The 12,611-nt window shown below is 34.3% G+C and overlaps 1 protein-coding gene across 1 annotated transcript; it reads right to left on the bottom strand.

The window, feature by feature from the left end:
* Nucleotides 1–1,594: 1,594 nt before the first annotated feature.
* On the bottom strand, nt 1,595–2,769 carry LOC143541042 (mitochondrial fission 1 protein A-like). Its single transcript, XM_077033958.1, has 5 exons — nt 2,670–2,769; nt 2,177–2,315; nt 1,969–2,090; nt 1,793–1,856; nt 1,595–1,726 (listed from the first exon to the last, which is right to left on the bottom strand). Exons 1-5 carry the CDS (start codon nt 2,748–2,750, stop codon nt 1,641–1,643), a joined length of 492 nt encoding a protein of 163 aa, XP_076890073.1. The 5' UTR covers nt 2,751–2,769; the 3' UTR covers nt 1,595–1,640.
* Nucleotides 2,770–12,611: the final 9,842 nt, after the last annotated feature.

Genomic DNA, 12,611 nt, shown 5'->3' with positions numbered 1-12,611 from the left:
ATCCCACCCACTAAATTCCAGACTCATTTAGCAAATTAGCAAAACCAATACCAAAGGCTAATTTGTCCGGCGATAGTTCCATGACTTCATTATGGGAGGTTCCGTGACCATAGTGGGAGGTGGAGGGTTGAAGTCTCACCTAGAGCAATTAGTTTTTTTTTTTATTTTTTATTTTTATAATCATTGTTAGTTATTATCATCTACAACATACAACATGATACGCTATATGGATTCTGATCGGAAGGCTTAGTTAGAGGTGCACAAATCGGGTTTTTCAAATACCCGGGTTCAGGTATGGAACTGGGTTCGGGTGTGACCAGGTATTGAAAAATCGGGTATTGGTAATACCCGGATAGGGTTCGGGTCCGGGTATTGTCTCTAAAACCATACGCTATGCATCGGGTTCGGGTCGGGTATAGAATTGGGTATTCTAAAACCGGGTATTTAAATACCCTATTTATGGGTATTGAAAACCCTATTTTTGGATTTTTTGGGGTTTTTTCCGGGTTTTTTTTCAAGTATAGATTAGATTTCTTTTAAGGGGTTACAATTTTTAGGGCTATTTTCGGGTAATTTCGGGTATAGATCGGGTATTTAAAAAACCCAGTTTCAGGTATTGGAAAAACCCGGTTCCGGGTTTCGGGTATTTACCGGGTATAAAATCGGGTCCGGTTCCGGGTACAGGTTTTGGTTCTAAAATGCATACCCTATTCGTACCCTATGGATAGGGTCAGGTACGGGTATAAAAAACCGGTTTCGGGTATTTTTTCGGGTCAGGTTCCAGGTTCGGGTTTTTTATGCACCCCTAGGCTTAGTCCAGCCTATAGTGGGCCAGTTCCAAGTCAAGTGGACCGGATCTTGGCTCAGTGGGCCAGATCAGATACGGGTTGTATTGTATTTCATTAACAAATTAACTAATTAAGCTTAGGTTGCGTGTTATGTGATAACAAGCAAGAGCTTGTTATCATGGACACATAGGTAGTGGGCCAATAACTAGTCACCCACTAATTCAAACGTGGTGGTTTAATAGGTTTAAATAATTTTTTTTTAAAAGTCATTGGTTGTTTGAAGTAAATCCCACCCACCAAGAGGGAATGGCGCTAGAGGGCAAAAAATGGTTTGGTGCCGAAGTTACAAATGGAGTGTTGTTTGGCGTCCCTTTAACGGGTGAGGTGGCCGGATGGCGTCTCCCACTTGAGACCACAACGAACAGCCTTATCAAAAGGCCATAACCCAGATTGAACCCAAATCATTTCTCAAATCCCGATCCTAACTCAAATTTCACATATTTATGACTTTATTTGAAACAGAGCAGAAGAATTGCATATTTGCCCTTTCCAAGAATTGCATATTTCATAATTCAAGTTTACAGATACGTTTTTGCACCCAAAAAATTCAATCACAGCAACGATGATTCAAAGCCTAAAACGATACATTTGCAAACTGAGCGCGTTAATAACCGATCTACTATGTACTGCATTATTAGAAAAAAAACAAGGTAAATACCTTCTGCCAAGCAACAAACACTAGTTAAAACTAAAGAGGCTGCATAACTCATTACCAGTAAATTACAAAAGATGGAACCGTGTTAATCCTTAAAAAGGTTTGAGTGATATTATTAATGCAGTCATAGAAGTTAACTAATTCCTCCTGATCAACGCTGCAGCAATCCCACCAGCTATAAGTCCAAAAGCAGTAGCAGTAATACCAATTCCAATCACACCATCTGCATAATCATATTAATCATTAATTCGATGTTTATGACACAATAAAAAACAAATTGAAGGCCAACCTTTAGTGATGCGATCTTCTATCGCCTTCTTAAGTGACAAAGCTTGACTCCAATCAGGTGCAATCTAGATTAATATGAATTTAAAAATGTAAATACTAAATCTTCTTTATTAGGTAGATCAAAAGCTGAAAACAACAATAATTTGTTCTCTCAATGATAAAGAAAAATAAATAAACCTCTAAAGCTTGTTCAAGGAGCATCCTACTCTTTGCAAAATCACCACTTCGGTAATATCCAACCGCCAACAGATAGATTTTCTCTCTCTTTTGCAACGGGCTGTTGGTGTTGACTATTGAAGCTGCAGACACAAGTTTAATTAGCTTATGATTTTAAATTACATATACCGATACACTAATCTACAATATTATTTTATTATTATATAACCTTCAAGCATAGCTATTCCACGCTGCACATCTTCAGGTTGCCTAGAGTGAACCAAAGCCCACGACAAGCGCATGATGCCCTCACTCTTGGCCTCATCAGATGCATCATTTGCAGCCTCAGCAACTTCTTTCTCACAACCCTGTTCAGTAAGTAATATTATCAAAGATCACTTAAATTAAGATTAAAAATAACTATTATATTAATACTTGTATTTATATAAAGCATTCATAACAACTTCAAATTCAAATATGATAACATAATGCTTAAATTCACAAATTCATCTCAGAAGAGAAAATAAAATTAGGGCAGTTATTTAACATTATATATTTGGTTTAGTAATTATGCAAAAGCACATTAAACCCTTATGGAAGAAGCCAAAGCCTTCAATTATAAAACGTAATAATAAACACGCATATTCGGCAGGCACAGTTGATCATGAATCATCGAATAATAACGGAAGAGAAGCGAATCAAAGAGTGATTAGGGGTTTTACCGCAATGATATCACGAGAGCACCATGGAAGCTGATCGCCGCCGGAGAAGAAGGAGTTAACCGACTCGGAAAACTTGTTCATCTTTGCACAACCCTTGATGACTCACGTAATCAACACCCAAACGTAGAAACTAGAAACAATAACAATGAATAAATACGCGTGTGTGAAGAAGATATATCATATAACTTTTATTTGTTTTTCTTTATATAATTCAAACTAAAATAATCTATATCTATATATACTATTAAAAAATTCATTTTAGCTCATTCTTTATATTCCAAAAACTAGGATAGATACATGGATGATTAAAAACAACAAAAGTTAAATTTAGTAATATACATGATAACATACGTTATAGATTCATAAGATATTAAACAAAATTTTACTATTCATAAATCTCTAAAAGCCCTTTTGAATACAACATTGGATGTTAACTTAATTGTTTAATGGTTTTCTAGTATTAATTATAAGTGAATTAGCAATATATCATTTATAAGTCAAGAAATCCATCACAATTTAAGTAGAGTAGGTAAGCATCTTTAGTTTGAACCATGAGGTATTGGGTTCGAAACTTGTATCAAACAATAATTTATTTTTCAAAATTTTACAAAGTGTTATCTTCATATGAAGATGGTTGTATTTGAAGCGAAACCGGGTTATGGGCTATAACATAACTAAACAGGTTCATGCTCCATATTGAGGAAACTGCTCACATGGCATCTATGTGGCATTCTATGTGGAAACCCTAGAATGATGCCATGTGGGAAAATCATGTTGCTTTAGCATCTATGTGGCATTCTATGTGAAAATCCTAGAATAATGTCATATGAAAAAATCATGTTGCTTTAATATATAGTTAGATTAGATTAGATTAGATAAAAAGCCCTCATAAAATTTGTTACTAATAAAATAATTCAAAATTAAAATCATAATAATCATTTAATCTATATAATAAATATCATTAAAAGCATTCTTTTTGGCTCATTTTTGTGGGTTGATCTTACTATATTTTAAAAATAATAAACCTTTATAGAATTTGTTACTAATAAAATAATTCAAAATTAAAATCATAATAATCATTTAATTGGATGCGTTTTCTCCTAGACAACTAATTATGGACCTGTATACATTTCATAATCCTAAATTACATTCCTTTCTCTCCAACTCACTGTTTACGAATCACCATTTGTTTGGCAGATAGTGTTATGTTTGCTAAAATGAATTATTAATTTTGTGATTATTAAAATGCGTTTTTATATGTGTAGCATTTATTTTAAATAATTTGACACAATACAAAATTTATAAATTGTTCAAATATATAAGCATACACACACACACACACACACAATTGACACCTTCAGATAAAAAAGATTCCGTTTAAGTTTTAGAGAAGACAGTTTTCTGTTGTAGTTAGGTTTTGCAATGATCATCAACAAAATTCTAGGCCGGTCTCTAGCAAGGGTTGGCATATTTAAAATACCCGTTTTACACATGGTCAACTTTATGTAGATTTATCAAGAGTGAAGAGTAGAGACGAACAAAAATAAATATTTATTTTAAATAAGCAAGAGAAATTTGCAAACAAAGCAAAAAAATATTGTTTATAAGTAAAAATTTGTAGCTTTTGAAGTTTATGTTTTAAAGTTTAAAATTTTGCTTGTAAACATTCTACTAAGTAATGTCATTTTTTGTAAGTCCATGTCTTTCAGTATTATGCTTTCGTTTGAATATAACTTACAATTATAAACTATATTGCTGTCTCAAAATACATATTAAAAAAATGTTGTCGTTTGAAATTATATATGTTTACTTGAACGATTTTTTATATTTATGCCCGTGTAATACACGAGTCAATAACCTAGGCTTGATAATGAAGAAACAAGTGTTTGATAAATCTTATCTTAAATATATATAAACAAACATTTAAAAGCTCTCTGGTTACTCGCTAAATTATCTCAAGTCACCAGATTGTTTTATTTATAAATGAAGGCTTCTCATACATTTGACCTGAATTCATGGGTATGGTTCTCACCAAACCCAGATAGCTCTTAACGGGCTATAACATCTCATGAAATTAAAAATTAATCAAATATTTGATGTGAAAATCCTATAAAATAGAGATATACTAAAAATTAATATTTGATTTAAAAAAAGATATTGTTTATAATTAAAAACAATTTTATAGTAAAAAAATAAGCGGATCATGAGTCTCATCAAACCCAGATAACTTTTAAACCAGGTTATAATATGCTATTTATTTTGAAACGCTTTCATCATCAAAACCTATGTATATTATTAACTTTTTTACAATAAATAAAATTAAAATCTAAAAATATATATAAATATTAGAAATGAATAATGTAAAACAACCCTGATAAAAGAAAAAAATAAAGAGACGGTAGAGAGATTATATAGTTCAAAAAATACACAAAAATAAAAGGATATGTAATCAAGACATTACATAGTATACAATATAGTGGGAGGTCTAAAAAGTAAAAATAGCTTTAGTTATTTTTTTTTTCTAAAGACGAGTGTTTCTCCCTTTTAAGTATTTTGGGATAGAAGTTGGTGTAGTATTTGATTTATAATTTTACTTGTTTCTTATATTTATTTTAGTATGGTATGGATTTGGTGTCCAGACATGCCTAGCTTGCGCCTTGTTCGGGCATCCTTGTGTTCAGGGCATCAACCGACTATTCAAATGCATATAATGGGGGTGGGGTGATAACTCGTGATTTATCACATAGTTTCACTCATTGTTATAACAAGCAATTAGAAATTGTTTTAGATTAGCATGGTTGATAAGAAGTTGTTGAGGAACCGATCATAAGCAAGAATAGAGTATGAGTCGTTAGCTAATATAAATAGTAAATGAACATAAGTGGGAACTGGTCGTTATTAAGAACTGCAGTCAGTAGCAACCATGATCAAAAGTAAATTGGGTTATCAAAAGTTAGTTTGCACCAACAAAAACTTGGGTGATCAATAACATGTCATCATCACCAAATTTAGATTGATAACGAAATTATATTTATGATAACTAAATAATCAACAACGGTTACAATCATCAACTAACACACTTTTTCATCTAGAGTCACGACATTTCAACTTAAACATTATGATACTTCGTTGCCTATAAAAAGAAAGTATTTGGTCTCTTTACAACTTAAACTTAAACATTCAAATTGAACTTCTTTTTTCATTGACGAAACATTGAGATAGTTAAACTCTATGAATTTTCAATTAACACTTTTTACCAATTACTTTAATTTGAAAGTGACGCTCTCTTCGTCTTCTTTCATGCTTTTTGAAAATTGTAAACGGTAGATTCCTATTCCTGTATTTTCATTCTCTCTCTCTTAGGATATGTGTAGTGGAGAAGCTATAAACCGGGGCGATTTTTGACATGTGACGTCCAGTCAGCAAGTGAAGAATTATTGTTTTAGGGGTATAAAAAATTCATTAAATTAATTAAGTAAAAGAAAAATACATTTTAATACATATATGAAAATGGGTTTTGAAGGTTAAGTTGATATATGAAAATGATGAAAATGGTTTTTGAATGTTGAGTTGGTATATGAAAATGATGAAAATGGTTGAATTGGTTTGGTATTTACATTAATTTTGTAAATTATATAGATATTTTTTAAAATTTGACCATTCAACGGTCATATAGAATAAAATAATAATTTTGTTTAATGTTCACCAGCGACAAAAACACGCCCCCCTATCGCCAATGGGGGTGGTGTTCCTCCTCCTTATAGCCCAAAATCGCCGGGTTTTGCCGTCCACTACACACGACCTTAGAGCATTCCCAATAGCTCTCTTAAGATGATATGAGAGGGTTTTGCAAATTATAGGGTTGGGTTATGAGTGCAAATTATAGGATGAAGAGAGAAATATAGTGATTTTTGTAAATTTAGGGAGACTTTGTTTGCGTCAATTTATTTTTTATATTTGTTGAACTAGGTGTGAGTAGAGGAGAGAAAAACTGTAATAATAAATGTATAAAAACGTATTATTTAATTGAACATGAGAGATAAATATAGTGATTTTTAGTGTAATTATAAAGATAGGGATGAGGGACCTGCCGAGAAAGCTCTTTGTAAGGCCTCGAATCTCGAGAACCCCACAGTTGGTATTCATTCTAAATACTTAATGAAATAGTTGAACTTGAAAACCGTTTCTTCCATTAAAACGAACATATCAGAGTGTTAATTTAGCGGAAAACATGAAAAATGAAACAAGTTCCCGAAACCCGAGAATTTTGCCCAAAACCAAATTAAGTATAACTTGTAGAAGTCATTTGAAATAAAATGTTCATAAACAATTCTTCATCCCAGTATGCCCTTCACCGTTCAAGTAACTCCGTGCACGTCCAAGCGATAAGGCATCCTCTTCCTAACCTGAAACTCACACTAACATGCACATAAAGTCAGCTTGAGCTGAGTGAGTTCAAGTTTTAAATAAATATTACCAGTAATGGAAATCATGATAATCATACCAAAAGTTTTTAAAGTAAAAATAAAAGAGTACATTCATTAAGTTATCATTACCGAAGACTAGACATTCTCATCCATATGTAAACATCCTTTAAATACATCCATATATGTATAACAACATATATATATATATATATATAACATTCACGTATAACATTCAGGGTCCAGCAAACGTACAACCCAAACACGTAACATTCAGCGCATGCAAACACAAAGTAGGCATGCACAACATTTAGTAGTCGAAACGACTACAACATTCTCCAAATAGAGGCCAAACAATAATTTATATATATGTATATACGTTAACATTCCAAGGCCTACCCTATTCTAGCAAGCCTATATAAAATCGTTTAAACATTTCATCCAGTAGGAAATCACTTAGGTGTGCATGCTAGCCCAAAAGTTAAAAGAGTAAAAAGGGCATCATGAACTCACCTGAAATCAATCGAACACATGCAACGAGCTAGGAAATCCCTAAGTGCACAATCACAAGCAAGGGCCTGTAAATTATACACAACGCGTTACTAAACTAGACCGTAAGAAACTCTTGCCTAATGGGCCATTCAAGCCCAACACTTTGGCCCAAGGCCCAACAAATTGGCCCAAGGCCCAACCACTTGGCCCAAGGGTAATCAAATCGAGTCGAATACGCGCGTAATAAACCCTAAAACCATTTGTTAAATGAATCAGCCCCAAATGGACCAAATTCTCATTTTAATCTTTTCATTCATCATGATTATGTCACCCGAGTTGATAGGGTTGACGGTTCCTTTTTACAACTCTCAATTTAACATTTAAACGAAAATTCGCGCACCGCCGACTCGATTGACGAAGCACTAACCAAAACAGCCCCGAGCATCAAAAATTAAATTTTTCCACAGCCCTTAAACCCCCCTAGGGCTGTACAAACTGATTCGGTCGGTCATCCGATCAATTTGTTGGAATACCGTATGCCCGAGACACATAATTAGGTTAATGTGGCTAGTTGTGTTTGATCCAAGTCGGGTCATACCCAATAACGAGTTAGACACACACCAATTATGTATTTGTTAAGATAAGATCTATGAGACAAATACAGAACACGATACATTCAGAAAATCGGGTTTCTGAATACCTACTTGAAAGTGTTAAATAAATTAGTTGGTTAATTTATTTATTCAAATAATTATTATTGGAATGATTATTTAACTATGTGTTCTTTTATAAAATAGTTTATAAAAGATGGGGTGTTTATATATTTTATAAAGTATAAAATAAATAAATAAAAATATATATATATATTTTGGGGCCGGTTTTGGGTGGGCCCCACACCCCAAAGTTTTGGTCAAAAATCTTGTCATGGATATGGTATAGATGGAGTAAACTTCACTTGACCAAAATACCTAACATATGATGTGAGAAAGGTTTTGTTTTATATCTTTGGAACAAGTAACCAAACATACCTTTCAAGTAACACACACCATTCTTTTTCTCTCTTGTTTTTTTGGTTCGGCCGAAATCTAGAAGAAAAGGTTTGGGTCTCGGTTTCTCGTGTTCAAGCTTCCTAACATAGCTCGGTGTGTGTTGGAGGCTCGGGGTATATTCTGTTTGAGGATTTTCCCTTTGAAAGTCTAGCATCAACATCATCATCTTCTTCAACATCAACTACACTCTTAAAGGGTTAAGAATGTAAGTTTTATAGCTTTGATAGTTTAGTTTTTCCGTATCATTTGATCCTTGTTTCGGGTTTCTCATAAATAGATTATTGGTAATCTTATGACATGAATAAACTAGGTTGTTCATGAACACTTCTTATATAAACTTGTAATATATACATATGTTTAGTTTGTAAATATCACGCTTCCGCCTTAATTAATGACTAGTTAAATGGTTAACTAAGTTTAAAAATTCCATAGAAACCCAACAAATGGTATCAGAGCTGGGATACGGAAAACTAAGCTTCGGGTTTTCGGTTTTATATTTTCCCCTTGAAAGATTTTATACAAAAATAAACATGCATGATTTTTTTGTATTTAATCTTGTTATATTTTTTGGCTTTGTTAAAAAAAAATATATAAAACCGAGTGAAATGGGCCGAAGCCCATTTTGGATGAATGGGCCGAAGCCCATAAGACCTTTCATTGGGCCGAAGCCCATGTGTTTTGGACATGTGGGCCGAAGCCCATAATCTAGTTATTGGGTCAAGCCCAAATGGGTTGGGCTAGGCCCGATAAGATCAAGGGGTTTTGGAACGGGTTCCTAAGACATAACGGGTTATATTTGTTAAAACTAGACCGAGCCGTAGACCAAATGGATGTTTGTTGTGATTGTAATTAATTATTCAAAGTTTCGGTTTGTAATAATTAATTAGGGGCAGTTTTGTAATTATTTATTCATATGGGTATGTAATAAATAGATTATTTGTAATATCTTTATTTTATAGAAAAAAATGTATTAGGACAATTGTTTTGTAAATTTAAAGAAGATTGCAAAATTGAAAGTTTGGGCCTTATTGGGCCGGGTATGGTGATAATGGGTCTCACAAGCCCATTAAGGGGATTCAAGCCCAAAAGGACCTAAGCCCACCTGTTGAGCCCAAATGGAAGCTTATGGAAGCTGAGGCCCAAGTTCAAGCCCAATGGATCACAACGGGGTTGAAGAAGATGCTCGAAGCATTTGGATGCGGGATCGAGTGGGAGCTACAACATCCATGTGTCATGTGTCCCTTAGGATCGGACCTAAGACACACACTTGTTTCGGCTAACAAGTGTGGTCTAACTTAGTGGCTCGTGTCTAGTATAATTGTGTATGCTTGTTAATGATTGTTTGATTATGTGGTTGCTAGATATTAGGATATCAACTTCGTCACATAGAATTAATTAACAAAGCATAAAACGGGTTCTAATAATTATCGGTAATTACGTGACACGTAGTTTAATAAAATGGATTTATTAACTAGCCGTCTCACGCCCATAATAAAATGGTTTTATTAAAAATTAGAATTTTGAAAATGGTTTCAAAATAATCATGTTACTAAATGCATGTTAGAACATGATTTAAAGTTTTACAACTAGAATTATTAAAACTAAAAAATCCCTTTTAAAATTAAGGATAAACAAGTTAAACACCATCCTTTTGTATAACGCTTAATATATTAGTAAGCTCTTAGTGGGAAAAAGGTCACCTAACCGCGTAGAGTAAATTAATATGTTGAGGTAATATTGGCATATAAATGGGAAAAAGGTCACCTAACCGTTTGTATGTTGATATTACAAGTTGATACAAGTAGGACGACTTAAATTAGAACTATGTGAAGAGGGTCACCCAAGCATGGGGTCTAATAGGTGTTGATGGGATAAACATGGCGACACGAAATATGATTTCGAACCGGTCCTATAAACTCTAGAAGTTGCAAAAGGGTTTGCAATTGTTATGAATAACTACCTTGATAAACCGACAATGGGAAAAAGGTCACCTAACCGGAGTCGGGTTTATCGTTGGATTCTAGATTTTAATTATTAATTATATTTGGTATATATAAAAGGGTATTAATAATTAAAAAGGTAAAACACTAAAATGAACTTAATTAAAATTCTGCAGATGGCCGCACACGTCGACGACAACATAATCCCTAACGTCCAAAATGTATCTCTCCGATCTATTCTCGCTAAAGACCGTCTTAACCACAATAACTTTTCGGATTGGTTCCGAAATTTAAGGATTGTTCTAAAACAAGAAAAATTATATCATGTTTTGGAAACACCTATCCCCAATGAACCGGAAGAGGGAAGTGAGGTCGAATATATGAATTGGGTCCAACACACGGAAGATTCCATTCAAGTGTCATGCCTCATGTTGGCGACTATGGTTCCCGAAATTCAAAAGGATTTCGAAAACCATAATGCGTACGACATGATTACTCAACTTAAGGAAATGTTTCTTAAGCAATCAAGAGTTGAAAGGTTCGAAACGGTTCGAGCCTTGCATGCATGTAGAATGGATGATAATCAACCAGTTTCAACTTATGTGCTTAAGATGAAAAGTTACATTGATCGTCTCGCCAAGCTCAATTGTCCCATCTCAAAAGAGTTAGCAACGGATTTGATCCTTAACTCTTTGTCGAAAAGGTTCGACACTTTCGTGTTAAATTATAACATGAACGGGTGGGACAAAAACATTGGAGAACTTCACTCAATGCTTAAAACAGCCGAGGCGAGCATGGGTAAAAGGGTTTTACCCATGTTTGCGATCAATGAAGGTAAATCCAAGAATCGATCTCAACCCAATCCTAAGGCTAAGGTAGCAAAAAGAAAGGGTCCTCCTGTGCATCTTAAGGGTAAGGGCAAATCACCGGTTGTGGCAAAGAAACAAAAGGTTGTGGAACCGAGGGGTCATAAGGATGATCCTTGTTTTGGTTGTGGGGAGACCGGACATTGGAAACGCAATTGCCCGGTCTACCTAAAGGAGCTAAGAGACAAGAGGAATGCGGGGCATGCCTCGGGTAATGTCTTTATGATTAATATTGAGCTAAATCTTATTTCTTCTAACACATGGGTATTGGATACCGGATGTGGAACTCATATTTGCAATTGGTTGCAGGGGTTCAAAAGGAATGAAGACTTAAAGAAGGGCGAAGTGAGTCTTTTCATGGGCAACGGTGCAAGGGTGCACGTGGTCGCTAGAGGAGACTTCACTTTATCGCTTCCAAGTGGTTTGGAAGTTGTTTTGAGAAATGTTTTGTATGCTCCTAGTTTGACTAGGAACATTATTTTCGTGCACCTTCTTAGACAATGTAACTTTGACTTTAAATTTGTAAAATCAGAAATGCATGTATTATCTAATGGTATCTTTTATTTTAAAGCTGTACCAAACAACGGTATTTATGAATTGGTTCATGATAATACCTCAAATAGCTCATTATATCAAACTTCCACTAAAAGACTCAAAAATGATTTGAGTGATTCCTACATTTGGCATTGTCGTCTTGGACACATAAACAAGAATCGTGTAAATACTCTCCAAAAGAATGGTCTTTTGAAAACAAATGAGTTAGGTTCGTTTGATGAGTGTGAATCTTGTATTCAAGGCAAGATGACCAAAGAACCTTTTAAAGGTACAAATGAAAGGGCTAAGGACTTGTTAGGTATCATACATACGGATGTATGCGGACCTCTCAAGCCCACTAGTAGGAATAGTGAAAGGTACTTCATTACCTTTACCGACGATTTTAGTCGATATGGGTATGTGTATCTAATGAAACACAAACATGAAGCCTTTGAAATGTTCAAGGAATTTCAAAATGAAGTACAAAATCAGCTCGACCGAACAATCAAGGTACTCCGCTCCGATAGAGGAGGCGAATACCTAAGTGAAGCTTTTCAATGTCATCTTAGAGATTGTGGAATTATTTCACAGCTCACCCCTCCTGGAACTCCTCAACATAACGGAGTATCCGAGAGGA

Source organism: Bidens hawaiensis, unplaced genomic scaffold (genome assembly GCF_021521415.1).
Source record: "Bidens hawaiensis isolate Kalapana, Puna unplaced genomic scaffold, B.hawaiensis_p1.1 tig00012466_1, whole genome shotgun sequence".
Taxonomy (NCBI): Eukaryota; Viridiplantae; Streptophyta; class Magnoliopsida; order Asterales; family Asteraceae; genus Bidens; species Bidens hawaiensis.
The sequence above is the reverse complement of the archived record's forward strand: the minus strand, read 5'-3'. Positions and strand labels throughout refer to the sequence as shown.

What these genes read in the sequence shown, in the direction of transcription:
- LOC143541042 (XM_077033958.1), bottom strand. Translation starts at nt 2,750, where the DNA reads ATGAACAAGTTTTCCGAGTCGGTTAACTCCTTCTTCTCCGGCGGCGAT. An exon ending in TGGAATAGCTATGCTTGAAG is followed by an intron (nt 2,091 to 2,176) that starts GTTATATAATAA and finishes TTGTGTCTGCAG; the next exon opens with CTTCAATAGTCAACACCAAC. An exon ending in AGAAGATCGCATCACTAAAG is followed by an intron (nt 1,727 to 1,792) that starts GTTGGCCTTCAA and finishes ATGATTATGCAG; the next exon opens with ATGGTGTGATTGGAATTGGT.